This window comes from Penicilliopsis zonata, assembly GCF_001890105.1.
Source record: "Penicilliopsis zonata CBS 506.65 unplaced genomic scaffold ASPZOscaffold_2, whole genome shotgun sequence".
In the NCBI taxonomy this organism is placed as follows: domain Eukaryota; kingdom Fungi; phylum Ascomycota; class Eurotiomycetes; order Eurotiales; family Aspergillaceae; genus Penicilliopsis; species Penicilliopsis zonata.
Genome location: NW_019208912.1, coordinates 2,178,913 through 2,196,215, shown reverse-complemented (window position 1 = coordinate 2,196,215; position 17,303 = coordinate 2,178,913). Strand labels below are relative to the sequence as shown.

Here is a 17,303-nt window from a genome sequence, read left to right as displayed (position 1 = left end):
GTGTCTCTAGCAACAAGGGAAGGCTTAGCTAATACTGCCGGCTTAGTCAGCATTATTATAATAAAGCTTGGTCTCTTTTCTTTCAGCACATGAACCAGTGAATAATAGGCAAGATATATAAGATTACTCTTAAATATATTGTTGGAGGTGTCTGTCTAGTTAGGCTTAGTATTATCCTGCTTGCCTTTTCTCTCTTGCCTGTGCATCCTAGATAGCTTCACCATCATCTATCTACATATATCTCTTCCGCTTTTCTTCAAGGCCATCCGTGCCTTAACATATATTATTAAGGCTATATAAAATCTTCCCTGATGATATTTATACTAGTATATACTATATAACTAGTGAGTAATAGAGCAAATTCAGGGGGGTTTTATATTCACTAATTAATTTATTGATTTATCTATTTATCTATTTGTACCCTCTTCTTGATGTACTTTCTTTCACGCTTATCGGATCACTGTTTCCCTTCCTTTCTTCTCCACCACCAATCCCCCCCCCCCCCGCCATTCTTCGCTGCTCTGCATCGTCTTGCCTCATCGCGATGGCTTCTTCATCGGTCGCCCGAGCGGAGAATTCCTGTCGACGCTGCCATCGCCGGAAGAAACGCTGCGATAAGACTCTCCCCCAGTGCGACGCCTGTCGGCACGCTCAGGTTGCCTGCAGCTTCCTCGACGACCACGCCCAGGTCGCTTCGTTTCCCATTGCGTGAGTCAATAAATGAAATCGGTTCCAGGGGTGACACTGGGTAGGTCACCTATACTAACTGATTCGTTTTTATTGAAATAGATACGTTCGTGGTCTCGAACTGCGCGTCAAGGAATTAGAACAGCAACTGGCCGACCGACCGTCGTCAGACAACGGCGATCTCGTCTCAATCTGGCCTGAAAATCCAGCAGTAGGAAATACCAGAGTTGAGAACAACAGTCCGATTCACCAGCAAGAAAATCCGTCACCAGTGTCAAGACCACGCTCCAGACAAGGCACCGAGTCGCTCGCCGAAGAGCTCAAGGTCTTGTCGCTCGAGGCAACTGCAGACCGCCATCTAGGGCCGTCGTCCGGCATTTCCTTTGCCAAACTCACTCAGGCGGTGCTGCGACGCTTGTCGCCAGGCCGTGAAGCCTTTGTGTTTGAAGATGGAGCGGACGAGGACGAGACGGTTGAGCAGCAGCAGAGGGCCATGACTGATCTCTGGCCGGACGTCGGTTCGTCCTTGTTGAATATTGATCCGGCTCTGATATCGCCGCTGGTAGACGCGTACAAGGACCCGGTCGATATCTCGTTGCTAGACGCCTCGCACATCAGCTATCTGCTGGAATTCTACTTTGCCCACTCGCACACTCTCTACCCCATCATCCGACAGACCGAGTTCACCTCTGTTCTGTGGCGGCTGTATGCAGATCCCCTGGATCCTCTGGCGCAGTCGCCGCTGTGGCAGTTTCGCATCTGGATGGTCTTGGCTATCGGGTCGACCGCCTACTCCTCTGTCACTCTCGTCGACGAGTCCGAGTCGGTGCAATTCTTCCAAAAGGCCATGACCTATTTTGAAGCTGTCATGGGATGTGGCTATCTGGTATGTTCTCTCTTGTCGTTTCCTTCTCTTTCTTTCTTGTAGTTTGTTCTCGAATCTTGCTAAACACGCATGCAGGCTGGCTTGGAAGCCTTGATGCTTCAAGTTTCATACTCCTTCTTCAACAAGATAGGACCAAGTAAGTGGTAAATCATTCACACAAACTACCCCCCTAACAATAAGAACAGATACTTGGTTCCTGGTCGGCCTGGCGGCGAGGATGGCTATCGGTATGGGCCTGCATACCGCGGACACGTACAGATCTCTTGCTATCGATGTGGCAGAGTATCAGAAGCGCCTGTTTTTTTCGTTGTATATGATGGATCGGTATGAGTCTTCTGCTTGTGCTCTTCGTGGTATACTCACTCAATTTCATAGAGTTGTTTCTATGGCTTTGGGTCGTCCGTTTGCGATACACGATGACGATATTAATGTCGAGGTGAGAAGAAGATAAAGAGAGGAATAAGAGGAGGAAGAGAATTAAGGAAAGAATGAACTAATGAATAATCAGCCATTTTCAACTGCCGACGACGAGCATATCAAACCAGAGGGCATCACCCTGCGGTCCTCCCTCGAACCGTCAAGGATGGCGGTCCCGCTTCACATTCTAGATTTGCGCAAGATTGCCAGCGATATTGGAAGCCATGTCCATTCGATCAAGAGGGGTGATCGCCTGCAAACCGCCGCAGAGAAGGAGGAAACAATCCAGGCGCTGCACCGACGGTTGATCGAATGGAGACGGAGCATGCCTTTCCCCTTACCGGATCTTCAGTCCAACGTACCTCACCTGTGCACGAACTGGTTCGATCTGAACTATTATACCCATCTCATCATGCTCTATCGTCCCTCATCGCTCTGCCCGACGCTAGATCTCCACAAGGTCAAGATCCTGGCCGAGGCGTCCGCCATGGCCATCCGCCAAGCCATCACCATGCATCGGCAGCACCGCTTTTCCTACAACTGGTTGAATCTCTTTGGTGTCTTCAATTCGGCCCTCTCCCTCATGTACGCCACCACATCCCAGCCGGACCATCTGGCTCTAGTCCTGGACCGCACCAAGGCCATTGCAGATCTCCAGCTTGTCATCGAACTCCTCGACACGTTTGCCAAGAAGTTTCCATCTGCAAAGCGTATCCGACGCATGGTGCAGGATGTCGTCGCAAAGCTGCAACTGTACGCGGTGGAGCATAACGGCAGGACAAACTAAGCAATGCCATGACCCATGGATCCGCTTCATTGTATGGATGGCCCGGCCGATCAAATGCGGGGCATGACGCTTATCATCATCGGGCGCTCCGACAGTTGCCTGTGCGCGACATAAAAGGACAAAGAGATGAATTCCTCTCATTTTCTAGAGTCTAATGGACAGAGCTTTAAGGATGGAAAGTATCAAGATGCATACTGACTGGGCGGCCCAACTGGTCGTCCCGAAGAGCTATGTCTTGGTCGCTGTGGTTGGATTAGTGCTCTACTGGATCTACCAGGTATGGTTCTCATTGGAAGAAGAAAGAAAGACAAAGCTCACGAGTAGAATACAATGGTCACCGATATCCCATATATCAAAGGAATCCCCGAAATCCCCGGCGCGGTCCCCATGTTTGGCCATCTGCTTCAACTGGGCGACGACCACGCCACGGTGTGCGAGCGCTGGTGGCGAGAGTACGGGCAGTCCGTGTTCCAGATCAAGCTGGGCAACACACGCGCGGTGGTGGTGAACTCGTTCGAGGATTGTCGGAAGATGCTGCTGGGCCACCAGAACGCCCTGATCGACCGCCCCAAGCTGTACACGTTCCACGGCGTGATCAGCAGCACGCAGGGGTTCACGATCGGGTCGTCTCCATGGGACGAGTCGTGCAGGAAGAAGCGCAAGGCCGCGGGGACGGCGCTGGGCCGGGCCGCGCTGCGCAAGTACTACCCCATGTTCGACCTGGAGAGCTTCTGCATTGTGCGCGATCTGCGGCGCGACAGCGGGGACGGGGCGCGCGAGGTGAACGTCCGGCCGTACATTCAGCGGTTCGCGCTCAACACGACGCTGACGCTCTGCTACGGGATCCGCATGGACGCGGTGTACGACGAGCTGCTGCGCGAGATCCTGTACGTGGGGTCGGCGATCTCGCTGCTGCGGTCCGCGTCGGAGAACCTGCAGGACTACGTCCCCTTACTGCGGTACATGCCCAACAACAGCAAGACGGCGCGGTCCAAGGAGCTCCGGGGGCGGCGCGACGCCTACCTCGACCTCCTGCTCGAGAAAGTGCGCGCGATGATACGCGCGGGCACCGACAAGCCGTGCATCTCGGCCGCCATCCTCAAGGACGAGGAGACCAAGCTGACGGGCGTCGAGGTCTCGTCCATCTGTCTGTCGCTGGTCTCGGGCGGGTTCGAGACCATCCCGGGCACGCTGACCTCTGTAATCGGATCGCTGGCCACCCCCGAGGGGCAGGTCTGGCAGGAGCGCGCATACGAGGACATCCGCCGGCATTACCCAGACGTGCGCGACGCGTGGGCCGACTGTTTCCAGGAGGAGCGAGTGCCGTACGTGAATGCGCTGGTCAAGGAGGCTGCCCGCTACTACACCGTCAGCGCGATGAGTCTGCCGCGGAGGACTGTCACCGAGGTCAACTGGAACGGAGCCATCATCCCGCCCAAGACGATGATTCTCATCAACGCCCAAGCCGGGAACCACGGTATTTTCCTCATTTTTCTTTTTGCCTCCTCCCCCCCCCCCTTTTTCTTTTTTTTTTCTTTATGGTGTGTGTCTAATTGGTAGATACGGATCACTTCCCCGACGGGGATAAATTCAACCCGGAGCGCTGGCTACAATCGACGTCACCGCCGGTGGAAAAAGAGAGTGTCGGCCTGGCACACCTGAGTTTCGGGGCCGGCTCGCGCGCCTGTTCGGGCCAGTCCATCGCGTCGCGACTGCTGTACGCCGGTCTGGTGCGGATGCTGACGACGTACAAGATCGTGGCGAGCGAGAGACAACCCCCGACGACCGACTACATCGAGTATAACTCTGTGAAGAGCGCGCTGGTGGCCATCCCGCGCGACTTTGCTGTGCGCCTGGTGCCGCGCGACTCGGCAGTGACGGCGGAGTGTTTGGCTGCGGCGGAAATGCGGACCAAGGAGCATTACCGGTGATGCATCATGGCATAGTGAATTGCATAGTGAATTGCATACGGAGCAGGAGTGCATGGCAGTGACAGGGATGTTCACACCATAGTCGACCACCTCCGGTGCTAATAGCCGACTATCAGCTACTAAATGTTAGTACAGAGTATACGGTAGTATATATTAGATAACTCGACTGGGCGGGTCTCCCCTGAGTCAACCAGGGGTATCTATCTAGTACTCCGTACTCCCTCCCACACTAGCTGAAGCGAGCACAAGGACGACAATGCATTGTTCTAGACTGCAAGTGCCAGCTAATGCCAGTCAGCTACGCGGGACTAGCTGGTAGTGCTCATTCAATCGGCTGCCGGATAGACGAGCATACGCACGTCCGCCGCGCGTGGGCCCGGTGGATATGGGCCCACGGGGATGTACGGGATGATGAGAGAGGGATATTGAGTGGGGAGATGAGGAGAGGGTGAGATTAGTTCTGGATAAATGTATTGTATGTGTAAACATATTAGTTATACATCTATATACTACATACTATATACTATATACTACATACTATATACTATATACTATATGCTATATACTATATACTATCATAACTATCATAACTATCTGACTATCTCCTATTGAGAATACGAATAAGAACCATGGGACAGACCCGGCTAGACTACATCCGGCTAGAGCCGATAAACCCTGTCGATTAAGCGTAAAGTATATCCCGAATAGGAAGGGATAGCCATGAGAGCCTGACAGTATACATGGTATACATGGTATACATAGGCAGTATATAGGCAGTACATAGGCAGTACATAGGTGTAGATAGTATATATAGGTATATCCTATATAGAAGCTATATAGAAGCTATAAATATTATAGGTATTAGATACTATATACTATAGTATATATGTAGTATACTGAATATACTGATTCTATATCTACCCACATCGGCCGAGTCCCGAAACCTTCTGCTTTGGCCACCGACACAGACCAACGTGGGTCAGGGGAAGAACAGGTCAAAGGATCATTTCAAGAGGACACTGGATCGATCGATAATCGCGCAGCTATTGCAACGCACTTGTAGTACAGTATATGCTGTGTCTATAGAGGAGAGGTATTACTGTCGATACTAGAATCCCTATTCGTTGCGGATCGTCACGTCGATCTGCTTGGTGATCCCCCACTGCGCATCTCCGAGGATCTGCCGCGTCGACTCGTCCTCGTCGTGCATCTGGCTGGTCTGCCGACTGTATTTATTGCGCGAGTGCGAGGCAAGCCCGCTGCTGGCGTTGCCGTACCGGTTCGTCAGCTCGTACGTGTGTTTGGGCGAGCTGCTAAAGTTCTTCGACATGGCCACGAACAGCGGCCGCAGACACGGAATCGACGAGGTGATGATCACGATCGCGCTCTCGATGTACACCCATCGCAGCAGGGTGACCTGGTCGACGGTTGGGTCGGTTGTGTTGGCGATGGTGCTGAGTTCGACCGTCTTGACGATGGAGGCCACCATTGCACTGTCGATCAGTACAACGATGAAACACAGCAACACAACACAGTATATAGAATAGACTTACAAGATCCCCAAGCCTAATAGACACACCAGAGCCACCTTGATGCGAAACCGCAGCTGTAACCCCCAGAAGGTATAGGTGGGAAACACGGCCAGGAATAGGTCGGTGGCCGAGTTGAACGCGCCCTGGAAGTAGCCATAGTTGATCTGGACGCTCAGCGCCATGCAGTTGGTCTCGGGCAGCGTATAGTCGAACACGGGGGCGACGTCGGCGCCGCACTGCAGGAAGAGCAGCAGGATCGAGACGACGTTGATGACTCCCTGCGCGACGACCAGCAGCCAGAAGACCAGCCGCACCGGCGACGACGAGGGGAACAGGCGCACCAGGTACACGATGAAGGCGATGCGGCCGACGGTGCAGGCCGAGATACCCAGCGTCTGGGTGACGCAGTAGTACAGCACGGCCTTGACCTCGCGGGCGTGCGCCAGACTGCTGTAGTGGTGGCCCAGACCGTACGCGACGGAGACGTTGGCGATGCCGGAACCGGCGATCAGCAGCGCCAGCGAGCCCAGCATGATGATGTCGTCGGCGCTGAACTTGTTGATCTTGATCTTTGCGTAGATCCGCAGCGCCATCGTCACGATCGAGAGCGTCGTCAGCGTCCAGATCGTGGCCAGCAGGCCGCTGCCGATGTCGTATGCGTCGTAGGCAGTCGTCATGGAGAGGTGGTGGAAGGAGAATAGAGGAAAAGAAGAAGAAAAGAAGGAGAGAAGAAGGAAGAAAAGAGGAAGAAGAAAAGAAGGACTGAAGGAACGAAGGATTCTTGCAATTACCAAGGATAAAGTTCAAGTAAATAACGCAAGAATCAATGGAAGAATCTGTGGCAATAAGAATTGATTCCATCGAGAAACCAAAGATTCTTAGTGAAACTGCTAAGATAAAGGCTAGTGAAACTGGTATTTATCTCTTCTCTTCTTCTCTTATCCCCTTCTTCTCTCATCCTCTTCTCTTCCTCTCTTCCTCATCCTCTCTTCTTCTTCTCTTCTTCTCTTCTTCTCTTCTCTCATCCTCTTCTCCCTCTCCTCATCTCTTCCTCTCCTGTTCTTCCTCTCCTCTTCGATGGACCCCCCCGGAACTGTTCGTCTGGAGGATCGACAGGGCGACCATCTCGTCCTGTCGCCCCAACCATCGGCCGATCCCAATGAACCACTGGTAGGTCCATTATTCAGACTTCCAATAAGACTCCATCTGATCGTCAGAACTGGTCAACCCCCCGCAAAGTCCTGCATATGACCCTGCTGTGTCTGTACACCGTCTTCGTCTTTGCCACCGTCACCGTCATCACCCCCGTCTGGCAGGACCTGCTGGTCGATCGAGGCTTCAGCTACACAACCCTCAACAATGCCGACGCCACCAATTTCGCTGCTCTGTCTGTTGGCTGCTACCTGTTCGTGCCGTTTGCCTTGCGCTTCGGTCGTCGTCAGGTGTACATCCTCACCGCGCTGATCATGTTCGCCGTCGGCATCTGGCAGGCCAACATGAAGACCCTGGGCGATCTCTTCGGCTCCCAGGTCGTCGGCGGCCTGGCGGGCGCCGTCAACGAGTCGCTCTTCCAGGTCACCGTCGCCGATCTGTTCTTCGTCCACCAGCGTGGTACCATGAACGGCATCTACCTCATCATGGTCACCATCGGCAACAGTCTGGGCCCCGTCGCGTCCGGCTACGTCGCCGCCAACCAGGGCTGGCAGTGGTCCTTCTGGTGGTGTGCCATCTTCATGGGCATCACCGCCGTGCTGATGATCTTCTTCCTGGAGGAGTCCAAATACGACTATCCTCAAGCGATGGATGAAACTGCCTCGACGGTCAACGGCAGCACTACTACTGCTGCTACTAAAGAAGAGGCCAGTACAGCAGAGAAACACATCCCCGAAGAAGGAGTAGATGAACCGTCTGCCCTGCGCCGCCGGGTGTCCATCGACACCTCCATCCCCATGCGCAGCTATGCCGAACGCCACCCCTTCACCTTCTCCGCCAAGGGCTTCGACCTGCGCCGTTTCCTGACGCACTACTCCGAGCCCATCGTCATGCTGTACACCTTCCCCACCGTCGCCTTCACCGCCATCCAGTACGGCTTCAACATCGCCTGTCTCGCCATCCTCGTCATCACCCAGGCCACCATCTACCCGGAACCCCCCTATGACATGTCCAGCATCGCAGTCGGGAACATGGAGATCCCCGCCGCCATCGGCTCCCTGCTGGGCGCCCTCTTCGGCGGCCCGCTCATCGATTACTTCCTCCTGCTGGCCGCCAAGCGCAACGGCGGCATCTACGAGCCCGAAATGCGTCTCTACCTCTACTGCGTCCCTGCCCTCTTCATGGCCGCCGGCGTGCTCATGTACGGCCTCACCATTGCAAAGGGTATGCCCTGGATCATCAACGGCGTCGGTTCTGCCTTTATGGGTGCTGGTCTAGGCGGCATGTGTGATATGTCGCTTGCCTATCTGCAGGATTCATACAGGGGGGTAAGTTATTCTTATCAAAAAAATTATATATATATCTTATACGCTGTGATACTTATACTAACTGTTTTAGATGGTCGGTGATGCCCTCGTCCCCGTCGCTTTCGTCCGTAATATCTGCGGTACCATCCTGGCCTTTGCCATCCCCTACTGGATGGACGGGATGGGCACGTACAACATGTTCGTCCTGCTGGGCTGTCTCTCGCTGGCGTTGTCGGCCCTGCATATCCCGATGATTATCTATGGGAAACGGAGCCGCGAGCGTTGCGCCGACAAGTACTACGCTTATCTCAAGCGGAATTGACGCTAGGCTATGCTTCGATATCTATATAACCAGCATGTTGTTAATAGACTGTATTGTGTCCTTGATAGCGTTCAATATAGAAGCTCGAGTCTTATCTAGATTGTGTAATAATATCTTCGGAATGTTCCTTCTTTCTACTTATCTGGATATCTATCTTATCTCCATCTTCCAAAGTATAATGTGCACTATTGAAACAGGTAATTACAGCCTACCAAGTTATCCACACTCCGTTTGCGTCTAGCGTTCGCCACCTCATCCATTGTCTCATGGTCTAGGCGTATCCTAGATCCTGATCCTCGTAATTAGAGTACTCCGTATACCCATGGATCGGCTACCGGTCGGCAACTGGGGAACGTGGGAGCTTCGTTGCATCAAGGAATGGCCCTTGAGGTATCTGGATCATTCCCTTCTCACAAGATAATCAAGCAATGTCAATAAAGCTATATGACTCTATATAGAGGCTTCAGGTGATTGTCAGGATATCAGGTTATGAAGTATGGCATAGGCAGATGAAAGATAAAAGGGGTTACCTGGGTTTCTGGAGAAGAAATCTCTGGTAAGATCCAAAGCTTAATCTGTGTCTGTTGATATGGTTGGTGGAATTTAATCAAGTATTCTCTTCTCACTCCGTGGATATAACCATCACCGCTGTGCTAATACTGACTGTGAACCCAAATTCAAACTGAAAAAATAATGTACTATATCGTGGATCCTTGATCGGGTCCGTAGATCGTCGATAGGGCTGTCGAACACACCTTGTACACTCCAAAGGACATCAAGGTAGGAGTAAAGAATTGCCATGAGATATGTCCTGAGTAGGTCAGTCCTAATCAAGCATCATTTCAATGGGCTCCATGAGCATCTCGTTTGCCTCCGCTTCATTCGTTCGTCAAACAATAATGGTATACCATCTCGGGTCAGCCTGTTAGCTCAGCATCTGCGGAATTTTGACTGTGGAACATTTTCAATAAATCAGGACAAGAGTGTGATTTATGTCAATGACTGCCGAAATATGGTCGGTTTAGCTCAATGAAATTCTGAGTGGAATCATTCAGAGACCTTTGGTCTGTCTTCTATGGGGAGAAGATGGTGGGTGTTCGAAAACAATCATCATGTCTGTTGGGACAGAACATCGTAGGCTTCCGCTTCTTCTGATCCTTTTTCCCTTCCCCACGGTCATAATTTGCATGTCGCAGGTGGGAAATCAATATAAGATCCTGATTGACACCATTCTGACAGGTCCCAGATGACATACAACTCCATCTATGTCGAAACCGTGACATAAATTGGCTCGGCTGCTTCCATCGTCAGAACATACTGGTAAGTGTCTTCTTTCTCCCCCCCCCCCAGAACTGATTCCCCTGCGATAATTGTCTCGTATGCCGATTCCGTGATGTTTGCTCACGCCTGGCTTACCATTTCTGCGGACAAGATGAGCTCGTACCGGAGTCGACTTCACTCTCGACTCCAGTTCCCTCGGACTGTATATGCTCGATTCTTTCTTTGTCTTCATCATAATCAATTTCTCCTCTGAAACTCCTGACAATAGAGAGTCCATAATGTCCACTCTCAGCATAGGAGAAGCTTTGTTGCGGATCGTGTCGGCCATTCTCCTGTCCGGGAATCGGTAATCAGCACTCCTTCAAATAGAACCAACACATGCAAATTATCTCGAAAGCCACTCCCCGTTGACCTCTATGACCCAGCCACACCAGCGCAGTCCACTGTGATGCTATTCTCGTGGGTCTCGCTTTCTGACAGCGAATGGCGCCGACACTAAAGCAACTGTGGATCTCTTGCATGTGGCTTGGTTGTGATCGCTGCTTGAAGGTTCAGGGGGTGAAGGTATAGACGAACCACACCATGTGCTCGATTCGAGGTCAGATCTGTGATTGATTTTCAAGGATGTCAGAATAAATCCCTGATCAAAGGTGGTCTTGGGAGCCGAACCCTTTCCCCTGGTCCGGCGAACTCTCCATCGATCTTCTGGCGAATTCCGACGGGTCTCTTCCATCATACACCGAGCTTTCACCACACAAGTTCATCGTCATTCCCGCAGAGTCCCCCAGAGGACTTCCTGCCAGGGTATGTGGTGGTTGAAGAGAACGTTGGATAGTTGGAAGAGCAAGGCTGGCTGCGGCAGGTGACTCTGGCGGGGCAAACAAAACAACAGCAAACAAACGACTTCCTCCCTCCAACCCCGCCCGTTGCCTGTCCTTTGCCTCCCTTCCAGACTCCATTTTCGTTTCTGACAGATTTTCTCTCCCTCCATCCATCAATCTGTTCGGGTTGGAAGCTCGTTGTTTCGCTGAGGAAGCCTCAGAACCACCTTAGCTACCGTCCACTGCAACAACCGTCAAGCTGGAGGTGTTCATCCACAATCTTCCCCGCGACCTCACCGAAGATGGGTTGACTACTCACCTCCAGCCGTTTCTGACCAAGCTGGGCATCCTCGATTACCTCTGCGAGAAGCCGAAGAAGAAGACGTTTGGGCATGTGACCTTTCTGAGCCATTCAGACGGGACGCGGTTTCTCGCCGTCCATGGAGAGGAGACACTGCCGGAGAACTCGCGCGGGCGTCCAGCTCTAAGATCTCGACTGAAACTGATGGGAGTTGGCGTATACTGCAAGCTCAGTGTGCGACAGCCGCAGAAGTTCACGCTGAAGAGCCTCCAGCTCACCGCCGAGGAGCGAAAGAACCCGACTCGCGAGACCGAGGAGGAAGGGAGGCCCACGTCGTTCACTCTGCGGTCCTTCAGCTGTGGATATTGTATGTATGTCGGCGCAGATTTGGCCTACGTACCCGAGGTGCAATGGCCAGACCAGGGCTTTCTGCGGTTCAGCAGGCGGAATTTGGTGGTGAAGCTGGGCAGCCAGACTCTCATTCGAATCCCGCTCAACACCGTCATCCATCTGGTCTGGTCGCCGAGAGGCTCACTCAATCTCACCCTCTCTACCGTCCCCATCTTCAGTGGTAACGATGGCGATCCCTTGAGCCAGGCCTTGCAGAGTCTTGCGATTGATTTCAAAGGTGCCCGGTTTTTCCGCTTTCCGGAGATCAAAAAGTCCCGGCTCTGTTCTCTCTCGGAGAGTCATGCGCAGGTAGTCGGGCAATGTCTCGTTTATCATTTCGATGTTGTCCCCACCGATATGTACCGCCAAATCGATGAGCTGAAGGAACGAGAGATCACAATCATGAGATACGAGCTGGTCTCTCTCAGTCGGTCGGCAGGAATGTTTGCGTTTCATATGAGGGTGCTGATGAAAGAACTGTCAGATTATACCGTCGATAATTCCCTTCCCTTTGAGATCTTGTTTCAACTACAGTCTCTGGCTTATAATTCGTATCTTCATCCCACCGGGGTCCTCAACCTAGCAAGGGAGCTGCGCAGTATTTTCAAGGCTCGCAAGCTGGCCAAAAAGAAGCCAATCTCTGTTGATGCGATGAAGAAATTTCTCGACACTATTGATTGGCCATCCCCTCATGGGGATCCGAAAGATTTCGAAACCGCTCAGTTGGTCAAAACCTTGGAAGATATCGAAGACGATATCCAGAACGGCCTCGTCTACAGAAAAGGACTCTCCGATGCACCTCCGAACCTGGCTAGAGTCCATCGAGCCATGGTCTCGCCCACGCGAATCACTCTACATGGACCGGAGTTGGAACCTAACAATCGAATTCTGCGCAAGTTTCCCAAGCATCGCGAGTATTTCCTTCGCGTACAGTTCTGCGACGAGAATGGACAGGACTTGCACTTCAACCCAAAACTTAACCATGAAGGAGTCTTCGTGCGGTTTAAGGATATTCTGAAAAGCGGAATACAGATTGCTGGTCGGACTTACAAGTTCCTGGGGTTTTCGCACTCGTCTTTGCGATCTCACTCCGTTTGGGCAAGTATCTTTTTTTCTATCTACTCTGTAAGGTTGCCTGTTGTCTGACTCGATCTCCCAATAGTTTTCCTCCCCGTTCTTCGAGGGCGGCGCCATGCAGACGTACTTCACAATCATCAAAGCTCTCGGCAACTTCTCACACATCACGTCTCCGGCGCGGTGTGCAGCCAGAATCGGTCAAGCCTTTTCTGAGACTCCATTTGCTCTTGCATTGAAGGAGAATAGTGTCACGGTTGTGAATATACCGGATATAAAATCCGCTGATGGTTCTCGTGTCTTTAGCGACGGGGTGGGAACCATTTCTTGGGATGTGGTGGAAAAGATCTGGGCAAGTCTCCCACGACGAAAGGGCTCGCCCACGTCCTTTCAAATTCGGATGGGTGGTGCAAAAGGCATGCTTGCCCTGGACCCCCGACTGGCTGGCTCAGTCATCCAGGTCCGACCGTCCATGGTCAAATTTGAAAGCGACGATATGGGAAATCTGGAAATCTGCGACATGGCGTCGAAACCCATCCCACTTGTCCTCAACCGTCAAGTAATCAAGATTATGGAGGACATGGGCGTTCCGGAGGCCTGGTTCAGCAGATTGCAGTCTACAGAAGTCAGGCGTTTGAGACAGGTCACTGCCAATACCGGAAACACGGCCAAGTTCCTAAAGGAGCAGAACACAGGGGACTCGATCAAACTTCACAAGCTGTTTCGCCTGTGCGAGAAATTGCGCCTGGACTACAAGATGGACGCCTTTCTCCGCTCTGTCGTCCAAGCGGTGATTCTGCGGGAACTACGTCTGCTCAAACACAAGGCCCGCATCCCAGTGGAAAAGGGTATGACTCTCTTTGGTATCCTGGACGAAACCGGCTTCCTCAAGGAAAATCAGGTCTATGTCGCGACCGACCGATACATACAGCCCCCTGGACCGGGCAAGGTCCTTGTCACTCGCTCCCCCGCTCTGTATGATGGGGATGTTCAAATCGCGGAGCATGTCGTCCCTCCTTGGAACCACCCACTGAGGCAACATACGAGTTGCATAATATTCAGCAGACAAGGCAAGCGTGACCTCCCAAGCCAGCTGAGTGGTGGAGATCTGGATGGAGATCTATACAACGTGATATGGGACCAGGATGCCATGCCCCCGCAAATTCAAACGTTCTTGCCTGCCGATTACCCTCGCGTCGAACCCCTTAACATCGGACGCGCTGTGACTGTCGATGACATGGCTGGGTTCTTCGTGGACTTCATGAAGACAGATCACCTTGGGGTGATCGCCATCCGTCATATGATTCTCGCGGATCAGAATGAAGAGGGAACGCGCCATCCAGACTGCAAGAAGCTCGCAGAGCTACATTCCACCGCAGTGGATTTTTCAAAGACTGGAATCCCCGTGATGATGGAGCATCTCCCCAAGGCAAACGCCTATAGACCCGACTTGTGAGTACCTAGAAACACCCGAAATTTTTTCCAATCTAAACTGAGGGACCAGTTTGGCACCTGGGCCGCAAACACGACTCTATGATAAATCCGAAATTGCGCTCGATCCCCTTGTCTTACCGGCTACATATAATGAGGACGAGGACGACATTGCCCCGCCGCGGAAGTACTACCGGTCTGAAAAGATACTGGGCAAACTGTACCGAGCCATAGACGAACAGAGGATCTGGGCCAATGATATCCGACGTCAACCGATGCCCTATGCGCGTCCCTTTTGGGAAGAATTCCTCCGTGATTCAATGAGACGATGTCTTTCCTTAGGCCCCATCATATGGAGCCACCGCTGCGAGGAAGCCAGACACATTCAATCAGCGTAGGATATTGGATTTTACCATTTGAAAATTCTGTTTTGTTAATAAGTACTTCTGATAGATACGAAGACGCAATCATCTCCGCGATGAATGAGTACTCAGACCATCCGATCAACCCAATCAGCGAGCTGGAGGTCTTCATCGGCTTCATCATCAACAAGACAGGCGTGCAGACTCACCGACAGCGAGACCGATCAATCCGACTGAGCGAGGAATTCGAACGCATTTCGGCCTGGATTGTTTCGCAGATGCGCAGATCCCGTGGCGATACCGCCTCCGTGTTGAGTTATAGCGGGGAATTCGACGCCCTCGAGCTTTGTCTGGCCTGCGTGCATGTCGGGGTGCAGCAGGACCAGGGTACCTCGTTTCGCCGGCGCAGAGACGTGTACGGGGACATCAAGAGCTTCAAGGTGGTTGCTGCCTGTGCCCTTCTGGCCGAGTTGGATGATATCGAGAAAGAGCGAGAAGGCGGGGGCTATATCGGCGTGATGTCCAGAGTACGGGGGTAGGATAGTACTGGTATCTAATGATCATTTCCTTTATCTAGGCTGTATGCGCCTTTATCTGGGTTGCTTCGAGCTCACTTATATTCTATTCCATGGGATGAGAATGACAACTTGACATTATTCATTATTTAGGTAGGAGTGGTAAAACTGTGGCATGTTTTTCAAAACAATTTGCCTCGTTCCATACCATCTCAAAAGCGTTTCCATAAAGCCTAGGGACCCAGAAAAAAGACTGCACTCGGCCCTTGACGTCGGCCCAGTCACGGCCGCACAGATCCATGGATAATCCGAGCGACTGAATAGACGACAGGTACCAGTTCTTGAGAGGAGGGTTGTTGGATGTTGAGCATCCTGCTAAGAGCAAGACCCATAACTGAAAGTTGTTAAAGCCGTCATCATTACAATAGATATGCTCATTCTGAGTCTGTTCAATCAACGACTTGATCCTGAGCTGCAAGACGTTGCTGCCAGTCCCAAAGGCAGATTTATGGGGAAGTTTCTCTGCAATAGTCCATAGGAGCTGAAGCAGCGCTGTGCGGAGCATCTTAGAAAGTATAGAGTCACATTCGAGGGATAGCATATCATATTGGAGGAAGGTGAGGGCAGTGCGAACCGCGGTGGGATTGATCGTGTCGTCTCCTTCACAGAGCTGGTTCAACGATTGGACAGTGTGTGCAAGCCGCGCAATTAGGCTTGTCATCCGGTCATTAGGACAGATCACCGTCTGCAACGCTTTCGAAAGACCACAGTCTAAACCAATATGGGGATGAGGGAACTTTGAAAAGTCGTCGCTAAAGTACAGTCTCTCGCCGGTCTCGATGCACCCACACAGATCGGCTCTAAGTCACGGTGAGATGTCAGGTTCGCTCTGGAAAAGTTATAAACGGCCAACCCTACCGTTGTATTTTGTTCAAGATCAAGGGCGAAGAGATGAATGCGTTGAGTCCGCCACGTAGCTGTACAAGCTCGCGCAGTCCCTTCATGTGGATTCTCCAATTCTGGTGATAGCCGGTATTTTCCTGCAAAGAAAATAATCAGCACTGCGAGATCGATACAGCAGCTGAATAATCAGGAGATGGGAATACCTCGATCATGGCTACTGTACACACAACAGCGATGTTGGCGTCAGACGTTGCTCGAGACGAGGTCCCTTCAAGGTCCCGGTTGAGCAAACGGATTGCTGCATTCAGGTGAAACACTGCGAGCCGGTCATGAAACGACCCAGACGCAATGGCAGCGGCACAGGCAATGACTGAATGGAGCAGCGCCGCATGGCCAAACGCCAAGGGCAGCCAGTACGATTTGATGGGGTCGTACGCCGTCTGGCTCTCTATCAGATACAGGGCCTGGGACCCCGCCGTCGAATCTAGGAGGAAGGGTTTTCTATTAGGCTCAGGGTCCAACGCCAAAGCTACTGACCGTATTACTCACAAAAGTCAAGGAGGTTCATCATATACGCTTCCATGCGGATGGGAAACGCATCGAAGGGGTCTACGTCCCCTACACGGCCAAGCCACGGACGCTCCAGCAGCCGTGCTGTTCCCAACGCCTCTGTCGGCGTCCTCGTCGTCTTCGCCGTCTCCGTCTTCTGTTTCTTCGTGCGCTTTATATACTCTCTCATCACGTGTCGTTTGATCACATGGCGGCTGTCGGTGCCTGGGGCCAGACAATCGACGAACTGGAACGTTGCTTCATCTTCTTCACACGCCTGGAGCAGCGGTCTGGTTCGGGCTATGCTGTCAGCATGGATACGAACTCTACATCCGCATATCCCCACTCATCATGAATTGATTACTTACCCTTCAAAGGCCTTCCCCTCTTCCTGCGAGGCTCTTGGGTCCGAATGGGCCCATTCGACCAGGACACAACACGAGGCGGCGAGGCGGCAGCCAACGAGAAGATCACCTCGGCGGGTCCGTCTCTATTATGCATCTCATCCAGAGCACGAAAAGAAATCAGCGAAGAGGACAGAAGGTGAGAAGAAGGGCGTGGAGTTTTGTCGTCTCAAGAGACGCTGACGATATCCGCCTCGGACTTAACGGAGGCGCGAGACTGGCGCTAACCCGATTAGGACATTGGCAGGTAC

General features: G+C 52.2%; 6 protein-coding genes across 6 annotated transcripts; 4 read left to right on the top strand and 2 right to left on the bottom strand.

Annotated features, from left to right (window-relative positions):
- Nucleotides 1-544: 544 nt before the first annotated feature.
- On the top strand, nt 545-2,777 carry ASPZODRAFT_13499 (hypothetical protein; the record flags this gene model as incomplete). Its single annotated transcript, XM_022723676.1, has 6 exons — nt 545-708; nt 790-1,573; nt 1,649-1,709; nt 1,759-1,897; nt 1,949-2,009; nt 2,082-2,777. 6 exons carry the CDS (start codon nt 545-547, stop codon nt 2,775-2,777), a joined length of 1,905 nt encoding a protein of 634 aa, XP_022584929.1.
- Nucleotides 2,778-3,107: 330 nt separating this feature from the next.
- Nucleotides 3,108-4,708, top strand: ASPZODRAFT_139714 (hypothetical protein; the record flags this gene model as incomplete). The annotated part of the gene is made up of 2 exons (XM_022724585.1): nt 3,108-4,254; nt 4,338-4,708. The coding sequence occupies 2 exons, from the start codon at nt 3,108-3,110 to the stop codon at nt 4,706-4,708; spliced, it is 1,518 nt and encodes a 505-aa protein (XP_022584928.1).
- A 783-nt stretch (nt 4,709-5,491) lies between these two features.
- ASPZODRAFT_129044 (hypothetical protein) lies at nt 5,492-6,968 on the bottom strand. The gene is made up of 2 exons (XM_022722178.1): nt 6,262-6,968; nt 5,492-6,201 (listed from the first exon to the last, which is right to left on the bottom strand). Exons 1-2 carry the CDS (start codon nt 6,915-6,917, stop codon nt 5,826-5,828), a joined length of 1,032 nt encoding a protein of 343 aa, XP_022584927.1. The 5' UTR covers nt 6,918-6,968; the 3' UTR covers nt 5,492-5,825.
- A 349-nt stretch (nt 6,969-7,317) lies between these two features.
- On the top strand, nt 7,318-9,021 carry ASPZODRAFT_57859 (hypothetical protein; the record flags this gene model as incomplete). The annotated part of the gene is made up of 4 exons (XM_022728718.1): nt 7,318-7,410; nt 7,458-8,135; nt 8,235-8,720; nt 8,791-9,021. 4 exons carry the CDS (start codon nt 7,318-7,320, stop codon nt 9,019-9,021), a joined length of 1,488 nt encoding a protein of 495 aa, XP_022584926.1.
- Nucleotides 9,022-10,580: 1,559 nt separating this feature from the next.
- On the top strand, nt 10,581-15,634 carry ASPZODRAFT_164365 (hypothetical protein; the record flags this gene model as incomplete). The annotated part of the gene is made up of 6 exons (XM_022726667.1): nt 10,581-10,648; nt 10,953-11,106; nt 11,356-12,939; nt 12,977-14,340; nt 14,393-14,713; nt 14,773-15,634. The coding sequence occupies 6 exons, from the start codon at nt 10,581-10,583 to the stop codon at nt 15,218-15,220; spliced, it is 3,939 nt and encodes a 1,312-aa protein (XP_022584925.1). The 3' UTR covers nt 15,221-15,634.
- On the bottom strand, nt 15,281-17,029 carry ASPZODRAFT_1169293 (hypothetical protein). Its single transcript, XM_022721151.1, has 5 exons — nt 17,017-17,029; nt 16,649-16,938; nt 16,303-16,583; nt 16,115-16,236; nt 15,281-16,056 (listed from the first exon to the last, which is right to left on the bottom strand). Exons 2-5 carry the CDS (start codon nt 16,836-16,838, stop codon nt 15,342-15,344), a joined length of 1,308 nt encoding a protein of 435 aa, XP_022584924.1. The 5' UTR covers nt 16,839-16,938; nt 17,017-17,029; the 3' UTR covers nt 15,281-15,341.
- Nucleotides 17,030-17,303: the final 274 nt, after the last annotated feature.